Source organism: Cnephaeus nilssonii (assembly GCF_951640355.1).
Source record: "Cnephaeus nilssonii genome assembly, chromosome: 14".
Taxonomy (NCBI): domain Eukaryota; kingdom Metazoa; phylum Chordata; class Mammalia; order Chiroptera; family Vespertilionidae; genus Cnephaeus; species Cnephaeus nilssonii.
The window spans coordinates 61,787,973-61,800,856 of record NC_137085.1 but is presented as its reverse complement, the minus strand read 5'-3'; the positions used below and the strand labels follow the sequence as shown (position 1 = coordinate 61,800,856).

The 12,884-nt window shown below is 43.5% G+C and overlaps 1 protein-coding gene across 1 annotated transcript; it reads left to right on the top strand.

Moving 5' to 3' along the window:
- Positions 1-1,502: 1,502 nt before the first annotated feature.
- On the top strand, positions 1,503-6,610 carry KLHL9 (kelch like family member 9). Its single transcript, XM_079790497.1, has one exon. The coding sequence runs from the start codon at positions 2,035-2,037 to the stop codon at positions 3,886-3,888; it is 1,854 nt and encodes a 617-aa protein (XP_079646623.1). The 5' UTR covers positions 1,503-2,034; the 3' UTR covers positions 3,889-6,610.
- The last annotated feature ends 6,274 nt before the right edge of the window (positions 6,611-12,884 follow it).

Below are 12,884 nucleotides of genomic sequence, written 5' to 3'. Positions count from 1 at the left end.
TTTTATTGATTTTTTACAGAGAGGAAGGGAGAGGGATAGAGAGTTAGAAACATTGATCAGCTGCCTCCTGCACACCCCCCACTGGGGATGTGCCCGCAACCAAGGTACATGCCCTTGACCGGAATCGAACCTGGGACCTTTCAGTGCGCAGGCTGACGTTCTATCCACTGAGCCAAACCGGTTTTGGCGGGATGCTACCTTTTATTAAAAAACAGAGAGTGTAAAAAGAATATAGCTATATTCTGATTAGTTTGCATATGCATAAATAAACTAGAAAAATTTAAGACAGTAATAACTTCAAATTGTGGATAATGTTGAAAGAATTATGTCAAAGTATACAATTGTTCATATGCCAAACTTAGATTTACTAGTAATTAAAGAAATCCAAGTTAATAAATGTAAAGGAAATATCAATAGAGCATACTCAAGCATTGCTGGTGACGTTTTGGAAAGAAATATTCATCCTGAATTCAGTATTCTGCCTTTAGAATATACCCCAAACAGGGCAAAGTGTCCACATTCTATGTTTATTTCAGATTGTATAAAACAATGGAGGATAAGAAGGTATGTATTAAAAAATAAACAATGGGCAAAGGAAACTATTGTATGTCTAATTACTGGACAATTGTGTAGTCATTGAAAATTTGTGAGTGGAAAAGCATGAAAAAAATTACTGATGGAATTCCACTGGGAGGCAAAGGTTTTATTTACATAGCATGGTCACAATTCAGTATTTATTTTTTATTTTTTATTTTTATTTTTAAATATATTTTATTGATTTTTCACAGAGAGGAAGGGAGAAGGATAGAGAGTTAGAAACATGAATGAGAGAGAAACATCAATCAGCTGCCCCCTGCACACTCCCTACTGGGGATGTGCCCGCAACCAAGGTACATGCCCTTGACCGGAATCGAACCTGGGACCCTTGAGTCTGCAGGCCGTCGCTCCATCCACTGAGCCAAACCGGTTAGGGCACAATTCGGTATTTAAAGAGACAAATGATGTGTATTGTAAATGATTAAAATTTTGAAAATCTGGACCACAGTTATAATTGAGATGTCCATGAAATGGCGTGGGATATAACTTATAAAGCCTTTTATAGAGGAAACATTCTAAGCATCCCCCCCCCCCCCCCCCCCCAGGTCTGCCTCGTTTCCTTTCAGTTTCCACAAAAGCCGCATTTCATTGTTATTCAAAAAGCAGAAGTCAGGCTGCGTAAATCTTAAAGAAAAATACACATTTGCGTGGAGCGCTCAGGTGCTGTTAAGAGCTCATAGCAAACGTGCAGCATAAACGCGTGCACCGATTCCGGCCTTTTCAGTCCCACAAACCAAGTGACCCAGAGGCCCCGCGCGCGGACCCCGCGCAGCCCCCTCCCCCGCCCCCGCCCTTCGCGTCCCCCTCCTTCCCGCCCCCCCCCCCCACGCCCGCTCTCCGACCAGTCTGGCGACCGCGCAGGCGCAGTAGCTGCGGCGGCCGCTCCTAGCCCAAGGGATCCTGGGACTCGCTAGGCCTTTCCGGAAGGGGCGGCTGGGCGGCGGCGGCGGCGGGGCTAGGCCGGGGTTCCAGGCCCGCGTTCCAGGCCCTTCCTCCCACACTGGCCCGGAGCCGCGGCGACGCTCTGGTGACAGCGGCGGACGCGACGGGCCGGGCCGTTGGCGGAGGTGCCCGGACTCGCCGCCGAGGGAGCCGGGAGCTGCAGTACGTGGCGGCGCCTCCCCTTCGCCCGGAGCGGAACTGCTGGAGGAGCCGCCGCGCAGGCCGCTGGACGAGGCGAACCGGCTGACTTCACTGCCTTCAGAGGATGAATCATCTGCCTAACAGTCGGATCTGAGGTCCGCGGCCCGTTGTGGTCCTGCTGCACCGCCGCTGTAAGTGGAGGACCGGCTGGCGTGCCTGAGGGGGGCCGCGGGGACTGCTTGCCCTTGACTGGGAAAGCGAGCTGCCCGGCGCCTTGGACATCTTTGTTTCCTTGAAAGCATTCCGGTTTTCACCCCTTCCTCCGCCACACGTCTTTGTGCCAGAGGCTTTCCCATGAAAGTGTCTCTGGGTAACGGAGAAATGGGCGTCTCCGCCCATTTACAGCCTTGCAAGGCAGGAACCACGCGAATTTTCACCAGCAATACGCACAGTTCGGTGGTGCTGCAAGGCTTTGATCAGCTCAGAATAGAAGGGTTGCTTTGTGATGTGACGTTGGTGCCCGGGGATGGGGAGGAAGTCTTTCGCGTTCACAGAGCTATGATGGCGTCTGCCAGTGATTATTTCAAGGCCATGTTCACAGGTGGGATGAAAGAACAAGATTTAATGTGTATTAAGCTGCATGGGGTGAACAAGGTTGGTCTGAAGAAAATCATTGACTTTATTTATACCGCGAAACTTTCGCTTAATATGGACAGTCTGCAGGACACACTCGAAGCTGCCAGCTTTTTACAAATTTTGCCCGTTTTGGACTTCTGTAAAGTGTTCCTTATTTCAGGAGTCTCTCTAGATAACTGTGTTGAAGTTGGGAGAATAGCTAACACCTATAATCTTATAGAAGTGGACAAATATGTCAATAATTTCATCCTGAAGAATTTCACTGCATTATTGAGTACTGGAGAGTTTCTAAAACTCCCTTTCGAGCGCCTTGCCTTTGTGCTTTCCAGTAATAGTCTTAAGCACTGTACTGAACTTGAGCTGTTCAAGGCTGCCTGTCGCTGGCTAAGATTGGAAGATCCTCGGATGGACTATGCTGCAAAATTAATGAAGAATATTCGATTTCCACTAATGACACCACAAGACCTCATCAATTACGTGCAGACAGTAGATTTCATGAGAACAGACAATACCTGTGTGAACTTGCTTTTGGAAGCTAGCAATTACCAAATGATGCCGTATATGCAGCCAGTGATGCAGTCGGATAGAACGGCCATTCGATCGGACTCGACACACTTGGTTACCTTAGGAGGAGTTTTGAGGCAGCAGCTGGTTGTCAGTAAAGAATTGCGGATGTATGATGAAAGGTCACAAGAGTGGAGATCGTTAGCCCCCATGGATGCTCCTCGTTACCAGCATGGCATTGCTGTCATTGGAAACTTTCTTTATGTAGTTGGTGGTCAAAGTAATTACGATACGAAAGGAAAAACGGCTGTTGATACAGTTTTCCGGTTTGATCCTCGGTATAATAAATGGATGCAGGTTGCATCACTAAATGAAAAGCGCACGTTCTTCCACTTGAGTGCCCTCAAAGGACATTTGTATGCTGTTGGTGGGCGCAGTGCAGCTGGCGAGCTGGCCACAGTAGAATGTTACAATCCAAGAATGAATGAGTGGAGCTATGTTGCAAAAATGAGTGAACCCCACTACGGCCATGCAGGAACAGTATATGGAGGCTTGATGTATATTTCAGGAGGAATTACTCATGACACGTTCCAAAATGAGCTCATGTGTTTTGACCCAGATACAGACAAGTGGACACAGAAAGCTCCAATGACTACAGTCAGGGGTCTGCATTGCATGTGCACAGTTGGAGACAAGCTCTATGTCATTGGTGGCAATCACTTCAGAGGAACAAGTGATTATGATGATGTCCTAAGCTGTGAATACTATTCACCAACCCTTGACCAGTGGACACCAATTGCTGCTATGTTAAGAGGTCAAAGTGATGTTGGAGTTGCTGTCTTTGAAAATAAAATCTATGTTGTAGGTGGATATTCTTGGAATAATCGCTGTATGGTAGAAATTGTCCAGAAATATGATCCAGAAAAGGATGAGTGGCATAAAGTTTTTGATCTTCCAGAGTCACTTGGTGGCATTCGAGCTTGTACTCTCACAGTTTTTCCACCTGAAGAAAACACTGGGTCACCTTCTAGAGAATCACCTCTTTCAGCACCTTCAGATCATTCCTAGGACAAAGGTGTTACATCTTTGTGGTGCACAATGGATGATCTCATCTTTCCTCTTCAGTTATAACTTCCAATGATTGGTCAAGTTATTAGAGAGAAAGGTAACTGATGTTGTTTGTATTGTTTGGCTTAATATGTTTATCAAATGGTTAAATGCATTCTGAAAATACTCAACATAGCCAGCTGTTTTAACACACAAACAGATCATGTAAAAAATGTTAGATGTCTTTTGTGGTGTTATGTCAGTCAGATTGTAGGGTGATTGTAGTAAATGTGTAGTAATGTTTATCATGCTTCAAAGTTGAAAGTTTTCATCTTTTATTACAAAACATCAAAGGGTGGCTGCCAGCTCTAACCTAAAATAATAAGGAAAAGGTCACCAAGTATTATTAGCTACTTCCCTTTTTTTCATAGAATTTTTGACATAGCTGCCAACTCACTAGATTGTGTGGGTGCATTCAGAATATGTGAAGTTTCTTAGGCAGACAGGAGAAATAAAAAGCTCAGAAATATTAACATGAAAAAAAAATCAGTATAGCCCTAGGTCAGAGTTTATATTTCTGGAGAGAGTGAGAAAAAGAGAAAATGTACACAAATACATACATACATACATACATATGTATGTATATATATATATATATACATGCACATAATCTCATTTTTAAATTGATTAGCACTTCAAGTAGAGAGTAATTGCTTTTAAATTTAAATTCTAACTAGCAGCTATTTCTATTCAAATGGGAATTCAGTACCAGAGTATAAATGTCTATATAGTCATGCTGACTGAATTGAAATAGATAAGTACTATAACATAATTAATTGACAACCAAGTTTAGCATTTGACTAAGTTGTTCCTGCAGATGAAACTTAGTACTTTTTCTGCTTGTATATTGTTTTTTGTAGAGTTAGTTGCTTTTCTACAGATTACTTAGCAGAGCTCAGGTTTCAGAGCATTGCTTTTGCTCAGTAAATTTAGGCTCTGCTACTTTCTACCTTTTTGCTCAGTAAAACATGATTATAAACGCAAAGAGAAACATGCTGATGAACAAAGCTATAGGATTTTAAACTCAGTCTCCCAATTTAGTCATTCTAATAAGATTATTTGATTTGGGGTGGCTGCCCAGGTGCTGCTCCTTCCCATGCATCCTGAGCTTTGTGTGATCTGCCTCAAGCCATGATCTGAGTAAGCAACAGATAAACTCTGTTCTGCATCAGATCAGGAAGTGTCCTTTTGGCTATGTCTAAAGGACAGGACGAACTTCAGATTCCCTAAGGAGCCAGCTACAGAAAGCGTAGGACACTGCTATCTCTTGCAGGCAGTACTGAAGTAGATCTCCAGGCTCCTCAATACCAAGGCATCCCTACTGGTTGAGAACTACCTTGGGAGATCTTAATGGGACCTTATCAGCAAATGGAATCACAGGAGTCCTTTGTAGTGGGTAATTCATTTTTTTAGAATATTTTTTTAATTGATTTTAGAAAGAGAGAGGGAGAGAGAGAGAGAGAGGGAGAGGGAAAGAGAAACATTGGTCAGCTGCCTCCTGCATGCCCCCTACCGGGAATTGAGCCCACAACCTGGGCATGTGCCCTGACCAGGAATCAAACAGGTGACCTCTCAGTTCATGGGACAGTGCTCAACCAACTGAGCCACACTGGCCAGGGCTGTAGTGAGTAATTCTGAAGTACTTTCCTGGAATGTCTACCTAAAGAAAAAATTTACATATATACACTTAACATACACATATATGTATGTGTATATCCCTATATTTAGGAAATTGTCATAGTGTAAGTCAGGAACATCCTTCTTATTATTGACAATACCATAATAAAACTCAGGAACCAAGACAAAAGGAATTGGCTTCCAGGGATCTGAACTTCACTGCCCATACAAGTGTTGATTCATTTCAATGCTTTTCATGATTTCTGCATTGGCAGAAGTTTTCATACTTCTATGTTTTGTTTTTTTAATGACTCAGTTTTTTATTACTAAAAATAACACATTTGAGTATATTTAGAAAATAGAAAATGTAGAAATTGCTGTGCATAGAAATTAGCCTTGTGCATAAAATAAGCAAGAAATGGCATCCCAATTATTTCCTTGATTATTAATGAGGTTAAATATTTGTTTCCTTTGATCAGATGTTCTTGTCCTTTGCCTTTGTAGTACCTATTGGGGTTGCCTTGTTTTTCATATCAAGTTATATGATCTCTTTATATAATAAATATAATTTAACTGGCATTTGCTTGCATTGATTTTTTTCCTCTGTTGTAACCGAACAACCAATGGGTCTGGGCTGCCTGTCACTACTTGAGCCAATTAAACAGAGACAGAGTTGAGTCATATATGACTGTTTATTCCAATAATGCTCTCCCCTCCCCACAAATCAGCTACTTATATTGGGTAGAGGGACAAAGATTACATGGGAAAGTAGGCAAGATATAATGGTTATAGGTTACAGGCAATGGGGGTTGGGGGGTCACAGAGGGTGGTTGCCTCTGGGACCAAATTGTCTCAGCAACAAGGTTGTTAATCTAGGTAGTTCTCAGGAAAGGAGGATGGACTGCATTCTGACATTAGCTCCTATGTTCTAGGGCGTACAACTCTCAACTAGGTTAGAATGTGCTTTTTCTAATCAGAGCAGAAAAATCATGGTTAACAGAGCATGATTAATATTTCTTATAGCTAATCCCCAATATTGTATTTCTACCCCTAACAGTATTACAGTTTTACAAAGGAAGGGCCATTCAGTTAATTTTTGAGACCAAGTTTGTCTTTTTCTTTGCATTTTGACCTTCTGGAGATAATTTTCCTGTTTTTTTACATAGTACTGATGTCACATTCCTTGCCCTTTATCCTGTTGCTTTGCCAGTGCCAATTCTTAACATGCTAAAGTGGCATTAACTGCTTTTGTCCTGTTTAATAGTTTTCCTTTCTGGTTGAAATGAAGAGTAATTTTTATAAAAATCTTTATTTTAATAAGAATATTAATCTTTATTTATAGCAAATATTTCCCCATCATTTTTTAGTATATGTATTAACAACCTTATTTTTGTAATGTAGTGAGATTAGTTTTCCTTTTGTCATTTTAAAAATGCTTTCTTGCTTAATTTTCCCCCATGATGAGGTGGTATAATTATCCTAGTATTTTGTTGTTATGGATATGACTCTTCACTAGACTTCTGATATAAAATTTAATATATGTTTTCTTTTTTTTAAGGTGCTCAATTTTTTTATTGTAGTAAAGTATACATAACATCACATCATTTTAACCATGTTTAACTGGAAACTTCAGTGGCATTACATACATTCACATTGTTGTGCAACCATCATCATCAACAGGTTTTTTGGAAAGAAAGAATGAATATAATGAGATTATAAAGGACCTTGTAAGCCATCCTAAGGAGTATGACCTATATTCTCTAGGCAATGAAAAAAATAATAATAAAGGTACACGTAATGGACATAAGAGAGGAAAAAGCAATCAAAAAGCAGTTGGAAGACAAAATTTACAATAATGATTCTCAACCCTGACTACACATTAGAAATTTTTAAAATCAATCATGCTTGGATCACACTCCACACCAAGTCAATCAGAACCTTTGGTAAGACTAAAAACATTCCAGGTGATTCCAGTGTGCAGCTAAGGCTGAGAACAGTGACTGCACTAGAGCAAAGATTCTTAAAATCAAAATGTGGTCCCGAGACCATCAGCATCACCTGGGAGCTTACTGTATGTTTTCAAGTTGTTATCTATGTTCCATCACCACTTTCTGAATAATCTTCACTTTCTCACTTAGACCATTGTAAGAAGAATTTTTGTGAGTTTGAGCCAAACTGTGGACAAATGCCGGGAAGTAAAATCTCAGTAGATTGAGATAAAGGAGAATGGCTGTTTTGCACCTTGTTTTATACATTACAATCAAAGGAGGAGACGTAAGTGGGTTACATGAAATCCATTGGTGATACATTAGGGAGGTGGGAGAAAACAAAATGAAACCTTGGGGATTGGATAAAGAATAAAATGATAATGAAGTGGGGTGGAGCTTCGTGGAGCCATTCTCCCTTGCTCAGGGGTCGTCTCCTGCACATCCCAGGGCACCCCGGCTGCCTTGGGCTTTGTCCAGTGGCAGAGGCCTCTCCAGGGACCAGGGGGAGACAGGGAAGTAAGTCTTGAGTCTCCTGTGATTTAGATTCTAAACTGTGATGATGAAATTCCCCACAGACCAGAACATTCTCAGCTCTGAGCTCCCCATGCACCAGTGATGTTGGCTTTGAGCAGGCAGGATCTACCTGAGAGGCCTCCGAACGCGTGAGCCCCCTACCCGGTCCCTGGGGTTGCTTCCCGGTGAGCAGGGAGCAATAATGTTGCAGAGGAGTGTCCGCAGTTCTGGAAGCCGGGGGTCCAAAATCCAGAGGCTCTAGGAGGGACCTGAAACTGCTCAGCCACGGTTTACAATAAGCTACGTCTAACAGGTCAGAGGTCACAGTCAGTTGGCTGTGGCTGACACCTCAGAAGCATCTGACATTGACCACATCCTCCATTTAAAGTCTGACCTTCATCTGTCTTCTATGCCACCATTTCCTGCTTTCCTAATCCTCCTCTCTTTGTTAACCATCCCCTCCCACTTTAGGGACTATTGGTATTCCTCACAATTCTAAGCTAGGTGCCACACTTCATTCTCTCTGCACATAGTCTCGACCTCCCAAATTGTTCCAAATGTCATTTCTGTGGTTATGACTGGCATATGTATGTCCTTAGTCAGAATCATGTCTCCAAACATGAGACCCATATTTCTACTGGCTACCCTAGAATACCTCCACTGAACATGTCCAAAATTGAATATATATATATATATTTTTAGCCTTTCTCACCCTTACGCCCTGCTCTAGTTTCTGTGTTCCCTGTCTATGTGAAAGGGCTCCGTCACTCTTCCACTCAAGGTAGACATGGACATTATCCTTGAGTCCTCAAATATGCAAATGACAAAGCAAATAAGACAGAGTCCAGTTTCTAATGAGCTGATTTGCTGAAGATGTCTTCATACCTACTGCTTTAGTCTAGTTCAGGTTTCAATAACAAAATACCACAGAGTGTAGCTTATTAATAACAAATTCATTGTTCACAGATTTAAGGTCATGGCTTCAGCATGGTCAGAGGGCCTTCTGGATCGCAGACTTCTTGTTGTATTCTCACAAGCTGGAAGGGAGTAGGGATCCTCGGGAGGCTTTTTTTTATATGGGCAGTAATCCCATTTATGAGGTCTGGGCCCTCACAACTTAAGCACCTTCCCCAGGCCCCACCTACATCACGTTTATGCAGTTATAGATTTAGGTTAAAGCTGTTGCCTTTTGTTTGAAAAGGCTAGGCTTGGATTGAAACCACTAAAAGTCCTTTGGGAAGTTTGATTTAATTCAAAATACAAAAGATTCGAATTGATGATTTTGTCTAAATTGTCTGTTCTCATTGTCAAATGCTAAACAGAAAAACTGTTGACAATATCTAGATGAATATCTAGCAGCTGGTGAAGTTAAAAAATAATTTTCTGATATGAAGGCCAATTATAAGTTAAGTACCCCAAAGTAAATGTTAAGAAAAGAATTAAAAATTTCAAAAATATTTAGTAGTTTTGAATGATTTTAAAATTATATCGGTAGTATTTTGAATTAGTATATAATTTTTTATTTGAATATATAATTGGATAAGTTACTGTTTATTTAAGTTAATATATAACATTAAAACACTGTTCTTGCAGGCTGGGCCCCAGGGCTATGTGTCCCCGCAGGGTAATGTGCCACTGGGTGCCAGAATAGCGCAAAATGTGGGGAGCCAGCACGAACTCGCTGCTGCCTTAAGATTCATTGCTGGTACCCAAAACTCCAGTGCCCCCAGCTTGCTTGAGCCTTGGGAGAGGCCAGCAACCCCGTGCCCTTAGATGAGGACTTAAAGCGAGGCTCGCAGCCACCTGGTACCGGAACCGGGCTCTGAGCCAAGGAACCCCCAGACTCTTTCTTCCCTTGCCTCCTGTCTCCTCTCTGCTTCTGCCCTGACAGTGCGCCTGCCTCAGCAGGCTTGGATTTCGTGGGTGCATGGCACTGACGGGGAACTGGAGCTGCTGTGGCGCGCAGACCCAGAGTTCTGCATCCTGCCATCCCCGTGCCAGTTCCCCAGCCAAAGTGCCCCTCCACGCTGTGGCTGTGCGCTGGGGAGGAGGAGGAGGAGGGATGCTGGTTATCGGTCCCAGGGCGAGGTCCCCTGGTGGCCACTCATTGTTAAGACAATGGGACTGAAAACCTTTTCACCTGATACTTGCTCTAATCACTGAACCCCACTGTCCAGGGCTGTGTGATCTATTTGATCAGATACTAGTCTTCTTATGTTTATGCAAATAATAAGACCAAACTAAAACTGGACTTAATGCAGTCTTTCTAAAAATGAGAGTAATCTTAGGGAGAAAAATTATATATGCCAATAAAAACCACAATACCCAGTTGTGGATATTGGACTCCAGTACAATGAACTGTCTTCAAAGTTTTGTTTTTAAGGTGTGTCTGCATGTCACACAGAACTCAGACCTGATGACATCACGAGATGTTCAAACTACAGATAATCTATCAGATTGTCATTGTTTGATGCCATTCCAGCGAAAGCCTTAGATCTGGAAATCTTCTCAAATGGTTTATAACTTGCTATGTGTTTTGTTTTCTTCTGGTTTCATAAAACGTATGCCCATGTTCTTATTTACCTGATTGCTTACTCACACAATATAAGCCTCACTTTAGAAGCCATCTGCATCATTGTGTCCTAAAGTGAAACTCAACAATTTGGAATTATAATTGAGCCAGTAAAATATGGACAGTCTATCGGCTTCGCTTGAAACTGCTTTCCCTTTTCTGTCCAAATGGTTCAGACAGAAAAGGCTCATAGTTTCTCATGGGGGAAATCTTAGAATATTTCTCTTAACTTAACTTTAGTACAATAGACAGAGGGCTTCAGACAGAGTGGCTCCAGGGAAGCCACTCTGCTGGGAACCAATCCCAACATGTCAGAATTACAAGAGTTTCATCAAAAGGTTGGTGAAGCTTGGGCGGCTCAACAAGGGCTGAGCCACATATGTAGTTTACCTGTTGGAACTGCTAAAAAGCATCTCCCCCAAACCTGAATAGGATTGTCTGCTGCCAGACAGCTCAGGGCATCTTAAATCTGCATGTTATTGCCTCCTGTTGGCCAAACACCTGAGCAGCTGTAGGCTATTCCCCAAACTGACAATGCTTCTGTACCCTACCCTTTGAAGTGTAGTATCTCCACCTTGCCTTAGGACAAATTGTGTTAATAAATAGCACGGGATCCTGAGTCAAGGGGTAGTCTTTAGCTGAAGATCCTCTGACCCCCATTGCCTTTCAAAATTATCTTTCGTCCCTGGACTCCTTGAATCTATGCATCAGCTCCTTTCTCCAGATTGCAGCACCCCTTTGTAATGCTGGGACAAGAACCCCAGCACCACTCCTCCAAAATCATCTGGAACACTGTAAGTTAGTATTTCCCTTTATCACATGGGTTTTACATCTCACCAGATCTTTAGTTGCTATACGCCTGCTCACTTTTGAATCATGCCTTTTAATCTTCTTTTCAAGTTTATTACTTCTAGAGTACAACAAGCATGCCAGCTTGTCTAACGTGTCATCCTCTGGACATTGCCTATGTCACCTCCCAGGGACACCAGGCATGACCTGGACTTTGCAAAATCACACTTCCCTGCATGAAGACTCCCTTTCCCGTTTGCTCCTCCTTCCTCTGTCAGACAGGAAGAACCTCTGAGCCTTGGGATAGGCAGGACTATGCCCCTTGACAGCAGAAAGTAGTTATAAGAAGATGGAGATATTCACCCATTTATCTCCTTGTAAGATTACAAGGCTTAAGTTCTTGAAGGGAGAGAGTAATACCACTGTGGTTAGCCAGTTATTAATAACTAGAGGCCCGGTGCATGAAATTCATGCACGGAGGGGGGTTGTCCCTCAGTCCAGCCTGTACCCTCTCCAATATGGGACCCCTTGAGGGATGTCCGACTGCCCGTTTAGGCCCGATCCCATGGGCAGTCGGACATCCCTCTCACAATCCAGGACTGCTGGCTCCCAACTGCTTGCCTGCCTGCCTTCCTGATTGCCCCTAACCGCTTCTGCCTGCCAGCCTGATCACCCCCTAACCACTCTGCTGCCAGCCTGTTTGCCCCCAACTTCCCTCCTCTGCCGGCCTAGTCACCCCTAACTGCCCTCTCCTGCAGGGTTGATCACCTCCAACTGCCCTCCCTTGCAGGCTTGGTCCCTCTCAACTGCCCTCCCTTGCAGGCAGGGTGCCTCCCAACTGCCCTCTCCTGCTGGCCATCTTGTGGTGGCCATCTTGTGTCCACTTGGGGGCAGGATCTTTGACCACATGGGGGCAGCTATATTGTGTGTTGCAGTGATAATCAATCTGCATAGTACTCTTTTGTTAGATAGGATAGAGGCCTGGTACAGGGGTGGGGGCCAGCTGGTTTGCCCTGAAGGGCATCCCAGATCAGGTGGGGGTTCCTTTGGGGTGTGGGGCGGCCTGAGCGAGGGGCCTGTGGTGGTTTGCAGGCTGGCCACGCCCCCTGGCAACCCAAGCAGAGGGCCTGGTATCTGGAATTTATTTTCCTTCTACAATTGAAACTTTGTAGCCTGGAGCGGAGCCAATCCTGGGGCTCCCTCCGAGGCCGGCAGCCATTTGTGTTGGGGTTATAATTGAAACTTTGTTGCCTTAAGCGGGTGGGCCCAGCCAGGGTGTGCGGAAAGCTTCCCCTGTTGCCGGCGGCAACCCTGGCCTGCTCTCTCAAGCTCCATTCTACCACCATTTGTTTGAATTTGTTTACCTTCTATAATTGAAACTTTGTAGCTTGAGTGGAGGCTTAGGCCTGGCAAGGGCAGGTGGAAAGCTTGGCTTCCTCTGTTACCTAGGAAACCTTGCTCTCTGTGGCTGTAGCCAT